Source organism: Sander lucioperca, chromosome 23 (assembly GCF_008315115.2).
Source record: "Sander lucioperca isolate FBNREF2018 chromosome 23, SLUC_FBN_1.2, whole genome shotgun sequence".
Classification (NCBI taxonomy): domain Eukaryota; kingdom Metazoa; phylum Chordata; class Actinopteri; order Perciformes; family Percidae; genus Sander; species Sander lucioperca.
Window position 1 is genome coordinate 7,907,280 of NC_050195.1, and position 18,325 is coordinate 7,925,604.

The 18,325-nt window shown below is 42.6% G+C and overlaps 1 protein-coding gene across 2 annotated transcripts in view; it reads left to right on the plus strand.

Annotated features, from left to right (window-relative positions):
* Window positions 1–724: 724 nt before the first annotated feature.
* LOC116048555 (rho GTPase-activating protein 21) overlaps window positions 725–18,325 on the plus strand; it is an 85,852-nt gene continuing 68,251 nt past the window's right edge. Inside the window, exons 1-2 of one of the 2 annotated variants that reach the window (XM_031297695.2) lie at window positions 725–1,132; window positions 2,085–2,325. In XM_031297695.2, coding sequence (XP_031153555.1) covers window positions 2,248–2,325 — 78 coding nt within the window. In that variant the 5' untranslated portion in view covers window positions 725–1,132; window positions 2,085–2,247. Of the gene's footprint in view, window positions 1,133–2,084; window positions 2,326–11,165; window positions 11,364–18,325 lie in introns of those variants that run through there. The other variant, XM_031297694.2, reaches the window with a different exon arrangement.

Consider the following 18,325-nt stretch of genomic DNA (forward strand, 5'->3'; position numbering starts at 1 on the left):
CTGATGTACAGAGGCAGGGTGTTCCATAGCTTTGGTGCATAGTGGATAAAAGCAGCTTCTTCATTTTGCTTGTGGAGCACTTTGGGTATAATCAAAAGATTAGCACTGGAAGATCTAAGTTTCCTTTGTGGTTGATAAGATACTAAAATCTCAGAGATATATGAAGGTGCTATGCCAGTCAGAGCTTTATAAGTGATTAACATAACCTTAAAATCAATTCTATAAGAAACAGGGAGCCAGTGCAGTTCAGCTAACACAAGGGTGAAGTGCTCTCTCTTCTTGGTCTTGATGATGGCATGCTTTATATAAAAACTTATAATCTGTAAAGTAACTATAGTAATAAAATAAATAAATATAGAGGAGTAATAGTGGAGTAACAAGTACGATATTCATCTCTGGGATGTAATAGAGTAGCATAAAATGGAAAAACTCAATAAAGAACAAATACCTCTAAATTTTAGTATTTAGAGTAAAGGTCAAGGTACATAGCACCTAGTTACTTTCCACCACTCCTTATAACATAAAAGACAACGTTTCTACATTGTGATTTTCAGCTAGTGACCAGAATGGACCAGCTTCCACTCTATATTGTAATTGTTATGTAACAACGACTCCAATTGGCCCGCTTTAAAATTCCAAATTTAATCTGCCCATCTGATTGGACGACACCCTGCGAGGGGGCAAGCTTAGGGGCGGGGCTTCAGTAGAGTCGGGAGATTCGTCCATCTATACACAGATTGTCGCGCCGCCAACTGGGGACCACGTAGGAGTACATGTTACTTTTTTGTTTCTATTTTGGCTATTTTAGCATCGAATTAAAGTTTGGAAATGATGGGAAATGAATGAACACCAGAGGTTTATTTTTTATCGGGTCTTCCTGACGAAGACATGCACACTGAAGGGCGTTTACCGTGTTCTTTCCAGTGTGTTTTTCCTAACAGGTAGTGAGCCTCAGCGGTCAGTCAGTGTATCTCCAAAAGGAGACTGAACATCCCGCTTTGTAATCTCTTGACAGCCTTTTTAACCCATTTTTGGATCGACCGAGGCTTCTAACAAACACCCTACTCTTCCCAGAATCATGGACAATGTGTTGTTTTTCTCATTTCGGAGTAGTTTTCTGAATTTGTAACAGGTAGGTTTTTGGTGTTCACACAATTATAGCCACAGCAACAACCTGTCGTCCGCCTGTTAGCGAATATGTGTCAACAGCAACCCGTAGTAAGCAGCGAAAGGGGATTGTCTTGCTTAAAGCGACTGGGAAAATAAAGAAAATGGGTCGGTTGCAGTGTATGTGTGTCATGTCGTAAGAGAGTATTTAGCATCCAATCATGGCTGTTTATATTAGGGTATGGCTTAATTCATGATGGCTGGTGTGGCGCTTTTAACACCACAATCCTAATGCGTTTCGCCCAGCAGAGAGCCACGAATTCCGCTTTTATTTGACATGCACGTCTCGTTTTTTCCCTCCCTGTGTGCAAATAATATTACAGAGGTGTCAGTCGTCAGACATTGTTTAATCAAGGGTTGCAAAAAATACCTCGACAATCCACCTGCCATTACTCACTTTTAGCCATATGCACTCTCCATTAATTGAATAGTAGTATGTTAATGTTTACCATAAATTGCATTTTACATTAACCTTAAAGTCTTGGCATACCATCTGAAAAATCACCATACTATTACTCTCTATATTGATCTCAGTGTACTTTATTTTAAAGCTCATTTTATCCCAGCATTTAAGGTATTATAGCGACCTATAAATAGATTATTTTGCTGTAATATCAAAATAGCATTCTTCATTTTGAGTTAGGAGAGTTAGGATGTCAGGCTGTCCTTGGTTGACCAGGCTCATCATACATTTAGGGACTTTGAGCTTTCATGTGACATTTAATGGCTATAGTATTGTTCACAAATGCATTTCAGGGTATCTTCTGGTGGTTCTCTTCATGGTGCTGCTATTTGGCTACAGTGAGATGCCCAGGCTCAAATCTGAAATGAATAAATACATAAAGAATAAACGCTATGATGGGACAGGGACACTCTGGACAGCATTTACTTCACTAACTTGTGTTCTTTTTGTTTAGATTTCAGCCACTGATGGACATGAAGAAGGAGGACGGTGTGGATTAGGATATTTTTCCTTTTCCTTTTTTATTTCTTTTTCTTGTGTTTTTTTTTTTGGCTTCATCATCCTCACCTCAATGTGGTCTCTAAAGGACTTCTCCCTCCTCTGCGGTTTGAAATGAAATGATGGCAGCACGTTGGAGTGATTCACCACAGGACAATGAAGAGAGTAAACACACAGCCATAACTCCGTCTTGCGAGGTAAGACTTTGGATAGAGATGTGTCTGGATCCCAGGCTGTTACTGTTCACTGTTTTCAGTCTGGTTTAATTTTTGCAAGTGTGCGTGCTTGTACAGCTCTGTCATGGTGGCTTTTGATTCTTTCTTTTATCTTTTGTGATGCATTCACAAGTATCTGCTGATATATTAAATAAGTAGACTGCGTGTGGCAGAGGGGAATTATAAATACTGTATGTTTCCCATATTCCTCTTGGAACTTCTATTTTTGACACAATAGAAGCTTTATACTACTCGACTGGAGTGGAAAACATGCAATTCAGTAGATAGAACTGTCACCTGGATACGTGAAGCGTCCATGAAAAGACTACTTAGTGACTATAACTTCGTCAGCGGTGGTTCAAAGGTATCCTCACGTTCAGAAAACTTGTGACATGCCAGCAGAAGTTGAAGTGTGTCTGCACTCAGAGAGAAACAGAGTGAGTGTGAGCTAAGTGTTGCAGCTCACATCACATCACATCTGCCAGTGCCTGAGGTTACTAGGTTCATTTCTTTCTCACTCTGAGAACTGTTTACGTGCACAAAGAGAGTTTTCTACTTGCATTGCTAATCTTACTGGGTCTTTTGGGTCTGCATGCCAAACCCTGGTAAATGGCACATTGTAGAGAGCTCATCCTTTTCCTGTTACGCACGGTAGCTTCAAGGTTACATCATCGTAATCATCATCATAGTCCAGCTAGGCTTGATGCATGTCATTACAGCATTGCAGCGGTGGCATGTTTTGGATTAATCCATCATCAGAAAATGGTGACATTGCTCTGTGTGTGTGTGTGTGTGTGTGTGTGTGTGTGGCTGTAATCCTCTTACTATATCAGAACTAGCTAAGGATGGAGGACATAAATTGATGGGAATGGGGCAAAGCAGCATCCTAACAGCGCTGGAGTTTTTGAGACAGTTGATGGAGTTAATGAGGAGCAGATATTTGTCTTAATGAGAAGATTTCTTCCTTAGTTTTTCTTTCAATGTTTTGTGTACTGTCAGATCGATTCATCTGAGAATTCATGAGATAAACAGACAGGAGTGAGTAGCTGTCATGACTTTTTTTTTTAACTTTCTTCTCTACTGGCCGCTTCAAGTATCACTGCGTGTGGTTTTCCTCACATCAGTTCCTGCAATCTAACAAATGTTTCCTGTAAGATAACTTAACTCTCCCTCACTGAACAAAGCTACATCCACCACAGCCTACCAAACTGTTGAGCAGAAGCACCAAAAATACACCTATTACTTCTCAACACAAGCTGCGTCTCCACTAACTTCTTAGATTCTCGCAATCTTTGGTCATCTTTTATAGCTCAAACCCACAGGTTTTTTAAAGATTTGTATGGGTCACTTCAGCATTAGTGGTTGAAAATGGGCCCAAGAAAGATGAGGATGCCATGTGAAGAAGAGTGCTTTGCAAGTGCATGGTTACCCCTGATAAAAGTGAAATTTGATGCCATCGGTTTCTTTATGACCTGAGGGCCAGGAAGTTTTTGGCACACAGTCTCTACACCGCTGTAGACGCCGTGAGTCACCTGTCATTCAGTACCGGTGTTTATCCTGATTGTTTGCAGCCCGGGGGCTTGACATGAGAGCCAGGCAGGTCTTTTTTTATCTACCTGATGCCTCTTACGACACAAACACAATTCTCACCCAATTCCCCCCCCCCCCCCCGAGAGTTGAGACCCCAGGCGGGAAGAGCCCCCCTCCACCGCCTCTGCTGCTGCATCATGTTGGCTCGCTAATGAGGGAGATTGCAAGGGCTCTTCCCCACACACACACACACACACACACACACACACACACACACACACACACACACACACACACGTATACAGACACCCACCCCGCCCTGCTACCGCCAGAGCAATGGTAGCAACGCTGGGGTAATTTAGGCACAGCTGCCCTGATCATTAAGGGAAAAACACCCCAAGTGTATAACGTCTGCTTCTCTCTCTCTCTCTCTCTCTCTCTCTCTCTCTCTCTCTCTCTCTCTCTCTCTCTCTCTCTCTCTCTCTGCCTCATTCTCTACCTAACTCGACCTGCTGTCACACTGATACCTTACAGCGTTGTTATAAAGCAGCTGAGGCTCAGTTCTATACATCTTAAGAGAAAGATAATTGGGGAAAAAGATTGATAAACAAAGGGACAAAACGAAACGATTTTGATTAATCAGGCAATTTTCTCAAAGTCCATAAAATGTCAGAAAATAGTGACAATTTGATTGATTGAAAAAATGACAAACGATTCCCAAAAGAGCTGCCGGTTATTTCTAATCGTTTCAGGTCTCGTTAGCAGCATAGCGGTTGGCTTTACGGCTGCCATGGTTGTCGACAGTTTTCTTTTAAATTTCATAAAACACACCTGCTCCTTTTGTTGAGATCTCTCCACTGCTGTTGTGTTTACTGTTATAATGGGATGTTGGCTATTGTGAGGTAATGGAAGCTGAAATGCTCAGTCGATTAGTCAATAGAAAGAAAAGTAATCGGCATTCATTAATCATTTCAGTCTTTTTTTTTCCAAGTAAAAATGAAAAAAAATCTTAAATTTCCAGCTTCTCCAATGTAATGATCTGCTGCTTTCTCCGGACCAAACAAGACATTTGGTAGACTGAACAATTAATGGATTAATCGAACAAAACAAAAAAGCAGATGAATTGATTCAGAAAACAATTGTTGGTTACAGCTCTAAATGGGTGTCAGTATATATGCCTCTGTAAGCACTTCACTTCAGCTGGTTGTCTTCCTGTCTCCCTCGCTCTCTTCCTCACTTAAATACAGTTTGACATTTTCAATTTCAATTAGCCAAGTCTGTAATGTACATTTGTGCCGACAACGCATATAGAAAATAAGAATAGTGGATAAAGGAAAACAAACACAATGGTTAACCACTCTCTAGCAGGTATTGATCACATCCCTTATTCATGTTAGGGTGGATAAAACCAATGGCGGTGCTGTGAGTGCTAGTGATGCTCTCTGCTTTGCTCTAAATATAGCCCCTCCCAACTCCATAAACCCCTGCTCTTTTTTTTTCTTCACTCTCCCCCATCCACATGCTTGTCTTTCACCCGTCCTCTATTCCCGCGTGTTTTGTGTGATGCTATATTTAACCCATGGAAAGTAGGGCTGCCACCTCTTAGTCGATTAGTCGACTAATCGGTCGTTTTGGTCTTAGTCGACTAAGATTTCTTTAGTTGATAAGTAATTTTTTATGCTTATTCATGGTTAATTACTCATTTCCAAGAAACTTATGGGCACATTTCTGGTAAACACAAGATTTAAAGTGGTGCTTTTGCAGGATTAATTGTGGAGAAAAGCAGTTTTACAGATGGTTAATTAACTACATTTATATTGTGCTTTTCTAGTCTTAACAACCTCTCAAAGAGCACAGCTCTGTCGATTACATCAACTAATCGATTAATCGACAAAATCATATAAGTGTTAGTCGAGAATTTCTTTAGTCGAGGACAGCCCTAATGGAAAGATGAATGCCGGTGAGGGAAAAATGGAATCACTGTACTGGAATCGCTGTCGCCTTTCTCCTGAATGCTGTTACAAGCAGTGAATATGTGGCTGTTGGTCAGGACACTGTGATTTTAGAGGTCTGGGAATGCGACAGTGGTCAGTTTGTGCCATATGAGAGCTTGTTTTTTTTTTTTTCTGTGGAAACATGAAGACTTAATCTCAGTCTCTTCTTAGTTTTTCCACATACATACCCAGCTGGTAGCCACTTACATTTCCAGTGTCACATCCCAGCCCTAATTAAGCTGCACTATGATCTCAGTTTTTAAAAGTGTGATGGTTTATTTTAGTCATTGCAAGGAAAAAAAAAAAAGTCAGAAAAGAGATTACAGTGTCTCCACAAGGCAATGACCTGCACTTTTATCAGTGTTTAGAGCCATGGCAGTTCATCAATCAGAGCAGTGACAAAACCATTTTAATTTGCATAGATTTGAAAAGCAAATGTGTCTCGTGCAGCACATCGTTTTTTTTTCTCCTATTGAGTGAACAAGACACTGACCTGGACATGACCGGGCTTCTGTCTTTTAGCACATACACTCACAGAGAGAAAGTGTCATGGGAATAACCAAGAACCCTGGTTTGGAAACACCAGATCTGCCTCACAGTTATTAGCATCAAACTGAAACTTTGAAAAGGAGTGTGTGTTCTGGCATCTCTTATCGGAATCAGACTTCCCAGCTATTGTTGCTATTTCTTTCCTGGAAAAGACAAAAAGGGAAATCTGTACACGTGCCGTGTCGTATGCAAGGTCAACCAAAATGTGTGTGTGTACTATGTACTAATGTGTGTCGGGCGGCCCCCTTATCTTTTTCCTCTTGTGGAGAGGTGACGTTCACGCTCGGCACGGCTCCTCTGCATGTCATCCCGCAGTCTGTTCAAGTCCAGACGGGCCACAGTCATATTAGATGCCATTATTCCACTGACCACAGGCATGGCTGAATGATTGATGGATGGATGTGTCGAGGGAGGAAGGGAGGGAGCGGGGAGAGGGCAGGGGTGTCGAAGCAGACGAAAAGTTGAACCATTGGAAAAAAAATGCCACCCTTTTTTCTTTTCATCGTTTGTTGTTCTCTCTTTTGCCAATTGGCTCAGTGTCACAGCCTCTTCTGCCTGGATGCCCCCGTCCCTCCGTAAAATAAAAGGAGGGCGGAAAGAAGATGGTGAGAGGAAGGAGTTTGGAGAGGGGGAAGGGTTGCAGATGCAGGCAGACAGGCAGAACAGAACCAGTCTAATGCTTAGTGAGGCTGAGACGCTATCCATTACACATGCCCAAGGCATCTCCGTCAAAACACTCGCCCCCTATCTTTGGCTACAAGACAGGACATACACTAGTCAGGAGTGTGTGTGTGTGAAGAGCATTTAGTGCTCAGTTTATCCGCGAAGCTCATTTCTTAAGGCGGTGTCATATTTTACACCCTACGGTCTTTATAAGCCAGGAATTGTGTAAAGCACTGTGTAGTGGCTGGTAGATAATAGATATATAGACTGCAGCCAAGTAGCATTTTCACACGGGAAAGGCCATACATTTCACATACAGTGCACATAGACAGAGATTTAAGTCATTTTCTGCAAGAAAGTTTTTTCCTGTGACTCTTGGAGGGACTTTCAACTTTTGTATTTTGTATGTAAAAGTGCATATAACCACGTGTGCATAAGCGGTATTTATTTAAAATCAACTCTTATGTAACTGGCTGTTATCAGGACATCTCTTAACCCACGGTATTAGTGTGGGCTTTGAGGTCTTGGCAGGAAACCACATTATTTCCTGTCAGCGTCAGCAGTGGAAATGAACAAGGGCACCCTGATGAAGAAATGATTTCATGAATGGATGGCCTGAAGAAGACCCAGCAGGGTCGAAACGTTGCCTTTGTAGTAAATATGGGAGCTTAAAGCAGTGTTGCGGACATTACATTTTTTTCACTTTTGGATGGCAGAGAAGCCACCAAATGGCAGAGCCACTCTGTTTAGGCAGCTCCAGTCCTCTCCGATTGGCTGTAAACGCTTCTAAAGCTCAAGACTGAACTCACAGCAAGTCGTCTATGACAGTAAATATAATTCCCCCGAATTGACCACAACTGCTTAATTGTAGACTAGCAGTTATTGCTAGAAAAACCACTGGGTTTATGTCATCCAAGTAAGATTTTCTGCTTATCTCAGTTTAAATGTCATTATAAATTGAATGTCCTTGGACACAGCAAGCAGTCTGAAGACATACCATTGGGTTCTGGAAACTTGCGATGGGCATTTCTTTCATTGTCAGACTGTTTATAGACTAAGCAATTATTTAAAAAGAAATTCATCAGCAGAATAATAAATAATGACATTAATCTTTAGTTCAAGCTCTAAAAGGTGCAGGTTGGATCCCATCAACAGCTGATTTACGTACAATAAACTCCCACCTGCAGTCTTAATACATTGGACTGGTCTGCAGTGGATACAGCTGTTGGCAAAAATGTGTAATAACTCTACCTCTTCTTCACTGAATTTAATAACCCGCCTGTCAGCCATCCTAATAAGCTTCAGGTCCCCACATGACTGTCATGGAGTTATATTTCTCTGCCTGACGCCGTTATCTATTTTCTGTCAGTGAAATGACCTCAGCATCCTTAAACATGCTTGCACTCCCTGTTGTTTTGCACACTGTAGCTCTGTTTGTGTGTGTGTGTGTGTGTGTGTGTGTGTGTGTGTGTGTGTGTGTGTGTGTGTGTGTGTCCAGAGAGCCCTACGAGATCCATAACTCAGGATTGATTGGATTGTATTGGCTTCAACTGGGGGTAGGGCACATGCTTTTACTCTCTACAGGCCTGCCGCTGGCTTGTACTGGGTGTGTGTGTGTGTGTGTGTGTGTGTGTGTGTGTGTGTGTTGGGGATTTCTCTGATTCCAGCTTGTTAAATGTGAATATCTTCTGGTTTCTTCTCTCCTTTGTGACAGTAAACTGAATATCTTTGAGTTTTGGACAAAACAAGACATTTGAGGACGTCCTCTTAGGCTTTGGGAAACACTGATCCACATTTTTCACCATGTTTTGACATTTTTATAGATCAAACAACTAATCGATTAATCGAGAAAATAATCGACAGATTAATCGACTATGAAAATAATCGTTAGTTGCAGCCCTATTGAAAACATTGCCTGGCATTTAGGCCATTTGTGAGATTGGCCTGGCCTAGATGTTTTGTGAACAGTACTTTACTGTTGCAGATCTTGGTAGAAGATTTGCTCGTATTAATCCCTTTTGACTTCTTAAGCATTTGTAATGTTTTGTTTTAAGCGCAAGATGGCAAAACAGGGACTTTTTTTGCCAAGAGAAATCTGGCAATCTGGAGACAGCTGGGTGGCGTGGGCTGACATCACATCTGATGTCAGCCTTGGGTCTCTGAGAATTTGTCTTGGTCATGTCTTACATATTTCTCCCTCTATGTGATGGATGTAAAAACAAGGTTTTTGGTTTGTCCTGCTGAAATTGTGCTTATTTTCACTCTTCAGTATGAGAATAAGCACTGTTTCCTGTGATTCATTCCCACTGGGGGCCTGGCCTCCCAGGTTAAGGAAACCTGAGAGGTTGTGTGTTGATAATGGGGAACACTAGGCGGTTTAAGAGTTATGGGGGGCGAGCAGAGGAGAGCAGTGAGTGATCATCACCTCCCCAACTGCTCTGTTGATAGTGTGTTGTGGGGCCCAGGGTTGCCATGTCTGGACACCGAGCGTGGCCTGTGGGACTTGGCTGACCTTTCTGACCAGACGTGTGTATGTAGCCTCCTGACCTAAGACAGAGTGTGTCTGTATTATCACTCAAGTTGTCTTTTACCCATCTTTTTGTGATACATCTATCTCTGATATGCAGCTTTTACACAATATACAGTACCACTTCTTCTGATTGAAAGCTTACAGCTACACATTGCTGCATCTGTGCAGGTTTTAGATGGCCTTATTCACAGTGGATGTTGAGCTTTCCTGATCAGTTACATTGGCTGGGGATCCCTGCAATTGAGAGAAAGGGGAAAAAAAAAAAAAAAGTTCAAGGCTGGATCAGCACTTTCTAGTTTGTAGTTCTAAGGGTTTAAAAAAAAAAAAAAGACACCTCAGGCTACTCCTTGCTCCTCGTGGCATTTCTCATTGAAGTGAGCTTAGAGCATCTCACTGATGAAGCTGCCTTGCAGCTAATGTCACAATCACAACCATCTGGATGTCACAGTGCATCAAAGGGTGGAAGGAACATAAACAATCCCAGACAACTATTTACTGGCATCCAGTAGTTTCCTAATTCTCTCTTCATGCATTTCCGGCATATTTTCCTCCCTCAAAAGCTTGATTTCTTTGACATCCCATGGTGACAGGAAGTCTTTAACTTAATGTTCATTTACTTAAGAGAGCCGAGTTGAGTTTTTGCTTTGCAGTAGTAGGGGCTGCAGCACTCCTCTTGCCTTTTGTCGGGGAGTCTTCCCCCTGCAAGGTAGAGTAAAGATTTTTTTTTTTTTTGCAGAGTGAGGAAATAAAGAACTCAGGCAGGATAGAGTCCCGCATTGCTGGCAAAGTGCAGAATCGGTCAGATATGGAGTAAGAGGCAGAGAGCTTGCCCAGTCCCCTCCTCTGCAGGTTTTACAGTATCACACAGACAATTGAAAGTGGGGTGATCTTGAGGTGATACAAGCCTTAGGTGTATTGTCACTTTAACGAGAGACAGCGGTGGAAGGTGTACATTGAGTCTGTCCAGAAGGGTCAGAGAGAAAAAGAGGGAAACCAGTCTGTTGCTGGTTATGTCCTGCATGACGGCATGATGCTTGATGATTTAGAGTGAGCCTCTGATCTGATTCTCAGGCTGCCTCAGCCTGGTACGACTGCGGAGACGAGCACAGGGAGGCACAGACATCTGGGAAGAGACACCATCACAGAAAGAGAGACAGAGAGGGAGGGCTACCAAAATGCAGAGGCTGATGACAAGAAAAAGTGCAGTATGCTTCGTCGTCTTTTAGGCTTCTCCTCCACCGGTCAGTCTGCATTCTGCTGCGTAACCATGGTGATGCATAGCCAGGTGGACTTTTTTGCTCTGGACGGCTAATTACTCTTTTCCTGCTGCATCCTTGTCTCAGGAAGGCTGTTTTTTTTAAAAAATCTTACATCTAAGATAATCCCTAGAGTTTTTCTGCGGCATGAATCATTAACATATTGCTAATGAAGCGCGGCTGGGGCGACAGCCACGGCGGATAGGATGCCTGCTGCGTTCGCAGATGGGCACGGAGATGCACCCTTTGCCTTCTGCTGATGATCCCCTCCCGCCTCCTCTCACCCTCCTCTCCATCAAGGTGGCATCGAGGAGTGTTGCTGCCAGCAGGACGCCGCTGGGAACAGCGGGGTTGGGTACACACAGCTGAGGGGCCGGTGTCTGGGCAGCGTGTATTTCTTCAGTGAAACATAAAATGGCTCATCTTAAAGTTCTCGACTGTATGATTAACAACAACTGGAGCCTAATCTGTGATCTATACTGCTCCTGGAACAACCAGGTCAGTTCTCTCTTCATGTTGTAAGCATTTGACTTATAAGACTATAAGATGTGCAAGTAGGGAATTAGTTTTCCTTTTTTAATATTATTTTCTGGCATTTTTTTTTACTGATAGTGAAAGTACTGTTTGACAGGAAACATGGGGAGAGGGATAAGGGAGGGACATGCAAAAACAAGTCCCTGGCCCGAAATCGAGCTGGGGACGTTGTGAATACTGTATATAGTATACACCCTAACCACTAGCCCTAATAGTTTCTTACGATATGGCAAACTGGCAGCTATTGGGGCATCAAACTAGTAACCTTCTAAAGCAGGACAGCCTCTCCAAACATCAGGCTGGCCTATACACCTTACTGATCTAGTCATAATGTATTGTACTGCATTAATACAAGAGTTGTTTTTGATGCAGCTGAATGTGCAGCATGCTTCTTTTTTTTCTACCTGTAGATTTTGGTCACCCTTCCTCACCCTTTTTATGCCTTCCTTTCTGTCCCATATTATCTCAGGAGTTCTCCAGGAAAGGCATCCCTGACATCTCGTGTATTAATAGCCAGAATTCCTTCAGTAGTGCAGTGTGGAACTGGAGACTCTGGAGTGCTTGGCATGCTGACCTCTGAGTGTCCCTGCTCTTGCAGACAGAGTGCCTCGTGCAGCCTCAGGTGGCTTGAGACTAAACTTGATTTTCAAAAATGAGTCTTATCAAGGTATTTCACAAGTGATTTTTGGACTTAAATCTAAATTTCTCGTGGCTTGGCAAGATGTTATTGTAGTAAATGAGTTAAATTAGCCGTTTGACATTTAAAATAAAATATCTTGCAACAAGTGGAGCTACATTGAAATGATCCCCTCCCATTGGTAATTTGGGAAACTGCAAATTTTGGACACAGTCTTCGATCAAAGGCTGGCTGGTAAAATCCAGTGGAAGATGTCCCCTTGTAATGGGATGGGATGTTAAGTGCAAGGGTGCAAAGGTCGAAGCCTGTCTATGTTCAGAGAATGACGTGTTTGCCCATGAATCTGAGCATATGAATATCGACGTTCTCGCCATCATACAGCGCTCTTTGTGGTGCTATCTTGTATGTATCCATTTGTCTCTATATGCACAGAAGTCAACTTGGCACCCTTACTAACACTTCATATCTCATATACATGCCTTTTCAGCTTTTTCTCTGGAAACTCACACAGACAGCTCATTGTTTCATGCACTTTTTTTCCCCCTCTCTCCTTTTTCATTTTGAGACGGAATGCCTGATGCGAGGAGTAAAGAAGTCTTGCCGTGCCAAACATTGCGGCAGAGCTGCTCTGTGGTATGCCCCTTCCCCTAATTTAATTTTAGCAGTGCTGAAAATTGTTTGCGTCCCAAGCCGAACTGATAGGCCTCTGTTTCCAGAGAGCCTCTGCTGTCCGAGGCGCTGAAAACGGCCTTTGTGCGCCAGTAGCACAGCACAGAGGGCTCATGAAATATTTACAGGCTAACACCTGGTGTGAGACACAGAGAGAGGAGCCAGGGAAGCAACAACACTGCCACCAAAAACAGCAGGGCCTCAGCTGTATTGGCGTGCCAGAAATATTTGGTTTGTTATAGTTTGATCTTTAGCATTCTCATGAACAATGGCATCCATTTAGGTCTCAGGGAAGCAAAAAATAAAAAAAACACAGTCACAAAACCATTTAGAGCTGAAACAGTGGGTCAGTGGGTTTGTTGATCAACGGAAAAATGATCAGTTATTTTGATCGAATCGATTAATCATTTCAGTGATTAGAATGACAAAAATGCCAAACATTCTCTGGCTTTAACTTCCTAAATGAGTGAATCTGTTGCTTGTCTTTGCCATACGTCGTTGTATATTGAATATTTTTTTTGACTTTTGGTCGAACAAAGCAAGACGTTTGAAGAAATCATCATGGCCTTTTGGAAGTTGTGACAGTTGTTTGACATGTCAGACTTATCGATAATGAAAATAATCATTAGTTGCAGCCATAAAACTATATAAGAGAGAGGATCTATCATTTATAAATTTTTTTACCAACGCATCCCATGCTGTACCTCTAGCTCTACCATCAAAAGAAAATCCCTTTCTCTCCCTAGTTGATGCATTGGATTATGCTGTGAAATGTTGCTTCCCTGCATTATTTCCTTCCCCAACATCAGTTTTAGCAAAAAATGTGATAGATAAAGCTATAAGACAATGTTTTAATATACTTTTAAATGAAAGTAAAATTTTAAAGTGTTGTGGATGTTGTCTAAAACAGTCATAGATAGCATCGATACACCCCTGGTTGTTGTGTGAGCCCTTGGATGTGTTCGAGTCTCCCCACTTTGTTCTGAGGAGTAGCCTAGTTTTAACATGGCACTGGGGGTTAAACAGGAGAGTCTGTGTCAGAGGGCGCACTGTCATGATCCTACCCTGTCAAAAACCTCAAAGAGCAACCAGGATTAATAATTCATAGATGAGGAAACCAATTATACAGGGCTTTGCTTGCATCTGGGTGGGGGGACCCTGGGGACCCTAATTGGCCCACCTGCTCTCTGTCTCTGAAGGGTTGGGCCGAGGTGGCTGGCTGGATGTCAGGGTGGTGTGTATGTCCTCCTCTTTGTTTGGATGTCCCTGTCTCTGAGCCTTTAATGTGGGGGGATGGCTTCCTCAATGGTGCATTGGTAGCCACCTCAACTGACATCCCTGTAGTGATGGACCACACCCAACACAGCAGAAAGGGCTTCCCATGTGCCCCTTCAGTGCTGTTTTTGGACTAAGAGACAATTACAAGGCAAGCAAGAAATGGGTTAACAAACACTTAAATGATATAATAGTAGGGTTATATGTAGTGATTATTTTTTTTATCATATGACAATCCATGGACTAAACGATGAACAGATTAATAGACAATATTCTGCAGATTAATCAATAAGTAATCTTTAGTTGCAGCTCTAATTGTTTCACCCATAAAATGCCAGAAATAGTGAGAAAATGTACCTACCCAACAGCCCTAAACCCAAAGACATGCAATTGACAATTATATCAATTTTCTGTCCATCTACTAATAAATAAATACAGAATGTTTAAGTAAAATAACATTTTTTGATAATTTCTGACATTGTACAGACTGAATATTAGTTGATTATTTGAGAAAAGAAGCTGCAAATGAATCAGGAATTAGAATAATTGTTGCAGCCCTAAGCCAAACAAAACTAGTGAAGTAACCTAACATACACTAGAAACACACAGGCCACACTTGGGCTTATTGTGCTCTTAGTGAAATCTTCATTGGACAGTGATTTGGGCCTCTGATGTGCATCAGCCCACTTTTCTCTGGTCTCTCTCTTTCTGTCTGTCTGTCTGTCTGTCCCTTTCTCTCCTCTCTCCTTCCATCTCCATTTCTCCTTTGTGGAGAGGAATTCCAGGCTGTTGGCCCGCACAATTCCCCCTCCATTAGCATATGAAAGCAGCCGAGGGGCAGCGAGGGAGGCAGGAAAAAGGGAGGGAAGGGGAGTCATAAAACTTCCAAATCAGTCCAAGCAGACAACTTTTAATCAGCCTCATGGTAGCACATGTGCCTATGTGGCATATATTTCCCTTAGGGAAGTCCTTTTATACTCTAATGCAGTGCAAAGTTAGTCTGCTCTTTCCGTTTCATCCCTGTGATTTTATTCATGGACATTGTTCTGTGTTGAACTGTTTTGCCTGACAGTTGCAGCATGCCAATGATAACTGACAAGCTTATCTTTTCAGCCCCTGGCAAAGACTCTTGTCTTCAGCCTGAGATGTGATATTGCCTGCTGCTTATACACTTCTCTCAGGCATAAAATCAATCAATCTGAAGGATTCGCTTCGCTCCCTTGAGATCTTAATGTGGTCCCAAATGAGGCCACGTGGCATTGTAAGGTGGATACAATCTGAGAATGCTGTGTGTATTTGTAAGACCTTGCTGGTCATTTTTCTGTACATTACTTTCATCATTTGGTAAGAAGTGGGACTGACCTGGTTATTGTGCTGAGTCTCAGCGGTCTAAACCTCTGCTCTGTCCTCCTATTCTGCATGGTCAGTGTTGGATTTCATTGTAGCAAGGCACACAATTTAGAAGTACTTATTCAGACAACAAACAGTACTGTTTCAGTAACATTACTGCTTCAATGCACCAGATCATGTCATGTACATTGATATTTTTGGAAAAAGCTTTTTTTCCCCCTATCCACACTGCAATGCCTTTCAGATGTATTGTGGAGAGAATTTAAGGCATTGTTTAAAAGTATGAAGCCTCCCTCTAGAGGAAAAGATGCATTTTGAAATGAATGCAGCTTACTGGTGGACAAACTGTAAAGCGTGTGTGTTGTGTCAGTGAGTGAAGCATTAAACTATGAAGTAATACCTCCCACTGAGACAGATAAATGTTAACACACAGAGGTCAGTTTTAAGATCTGTGACACTAGATTATCTTGTGATACCTGAACCTCTGACTCTAAGCATTTTGTTACCAGCAGCAATCAGCTGTTTTTGGAGCCATAAGTTTTGATTTGAGTTAATTTGTACTTGTTTTCAAGCTGAAGCTATGAGTGTGTGTCACCAAGGGGGACGTACATAAACATACGAACCATGAGAACTTGATTTCAAGTTTGGAGTAGAAAAACGGCAAAAGAACCACAATAAATGACTAAAACTGTCAAAACACCTTTGAACGAATCAGCTTGTGGTTTTTACTCAACATCTAAAGTAGGTCTCATTTGATACTCCAGCACCAAGAAATGTAAGATATCCCTCCTGTGGCTACTGTTGCTTTGTCATTTTCCCTCCATACAGCTGCATAATATGGGGCTGTTTCTTCGCTGTAGACTCAGGGCATGCCTGCCTGTGGTCGTAAATGTGACTCATACTGTAGTCCTCAGCAGTTTGGCCGAGTGTGTAGCGAAAAGCGGCGTGAACAGAATGCTGATTCACCTCATACTGCCACAGTAACCCCTCACCCCCCTCTCCCCACGCCTGCACAATAGACACATAATCCCTACGACATATGTGCACAGCGCTGCAGTAAACATACAGGGATGCTGTTTGTAAAGGTTTGTCGGCGTATGGAAGAATTACGGAAAACCTGCTGAAAGGAAAGTGTCACTAGAGGTTTGGCTCAGCAAAACCAAGAAACACCTTGTCCTTGGAGTGTAACCTTGGTAACACAAGAAAAGTATGGCACATAAAGACGCCTTTCCTTCTATAATATTTAAAGTACGCTATTCTTCTAAGCCAGAGAAAAGGAAAAGAGAGGGAGAGAAGACAGCGGAGGATGTGAATAAGAAGTAGCTGGATGCTGCTGAGTCTCCTTAAACTGGCTTGGAAAAGATGCAGCTCTCTTTGGTGCAATGCAGACAGGGTATTGGGAGGAGCCTCGCCTGTGGGTGGAGCTGTATGTGCATGCATGTGTTAGTGCGAGAGAGTGCGTGTGACTGTTTGTTTAAAAGGTGTTGTTGTTGTTTTCCTCTATAAGTGATTTCGCATTTTGCCCAACCCCTCTCAGGCTCTCTCGAGGTGAGGTTGTAAATATCACTGGCACGCTTGAAGAGAAGAGGGTTGCTATGGTGACCTTTTTTTTTTTTTTTTTTTTTGCATGTGTGTGTTTTGAATGCCAGAACGGCCGCTGTGGTGCACAGCACATCTAAAGTCGATCAGCCTACTAAGAGCAGTTACGTCATGCAAGACAGTCAAAGGGTGGAGCAGGGGGAATGAATAATCCTCCGCAGAGGCCTGACAGAGAATCCATAGATCACTGATGTGTGTCGGTCACCCCTCTCTATACTCTAACCCTCTCTACTACTGCTATCAGAGCTTGTCCTTCACACAATCTCATTTAGCTGATGTGGATGGATTGATAACTTCAGGAGAATAGTTTGCTTGCTGTGCTTTTTTACATATCTGTGTTCTAAAAAAAAACTCAATCACCATCTCCCGTGCTTCCAGCTCTTCCATAAAATAGCGAGCCTGGCATATTTTCCTGTTTTCCTCACACAGCCCTGAGGCATCCCAGTAAAAGAGGCGTTAATTGGCTGCCTGCTCAGTGCCAGAGCACGTGATTGGCCGGGCGGTACATGCTTCGCAGCGATCCAGGCAGTGATAATGATGCCCTCTGTCCTGTGTCAGTCGGTGTGCACACGCCGCTTTGTTCTGATGCTGATGAGACAACACTACATTAGCATTCGGAGCACCTCCACACCTATGGTCCTCCAACAGAATGACAGTGATAGCCTGAGCCCTGATTCACTAATCAACAGTGATGAATTGCACGCAAAACCAATCTGAGGAGAGGTCAGCAAAGGAAAATGGTGCCAAATATGCAATTTTTGCAAAACTGAATACCTCTCTGCCCGCTATTTCATTGCCATTGTCTGTCTTTATAAAACAAATGACATCCATCTGTTTCTACCTCACTGTTTTCCTTTGGCTTTTTATTTTTTAAAGGGGCCTGTGCGTGCATGCCAGAGAGAATGGCTCACTCAGTTGACTGCGTGTTTACTGTGGTGATGGAGAATGCAGTGGACACTCCCTCTCCTCTCTGTTAAATGGGATCCAAGGAGGATTAGAAAAGAGGCTGATAAAGGCAGACAAAAGAAAGAGGGTTGTCAAGGGACAGAGAGAAGCTCAAAGAAACACAAGACTAAAGATTGAGATGCTAAAGCTGAGTGTTTAAAGTGCTACGAGGTGCAGTGAGAAGGGGCAACAATAAAGGACAGGAGATGGAGGGAAAGAGCAAGAGATGAAGAGTATGAGGTTTTTATTGTTTCCAGCTGGGCCTGGGTGTGGTCATCATGGCCTGGAGACCTGCTGTGTTCAGTTCTGGTCCCAGTCCTCCTTCACAGTCGCCGACCCATCTGCCAAACGGCTTTTCTGTGTTTTGTTTTGTGTCTGCATACGGTCCTTCACATGTTCGACTTAATGTTGACTCAGTTGCGTTGTGTGATAATATTATTTTGCGTTGAAA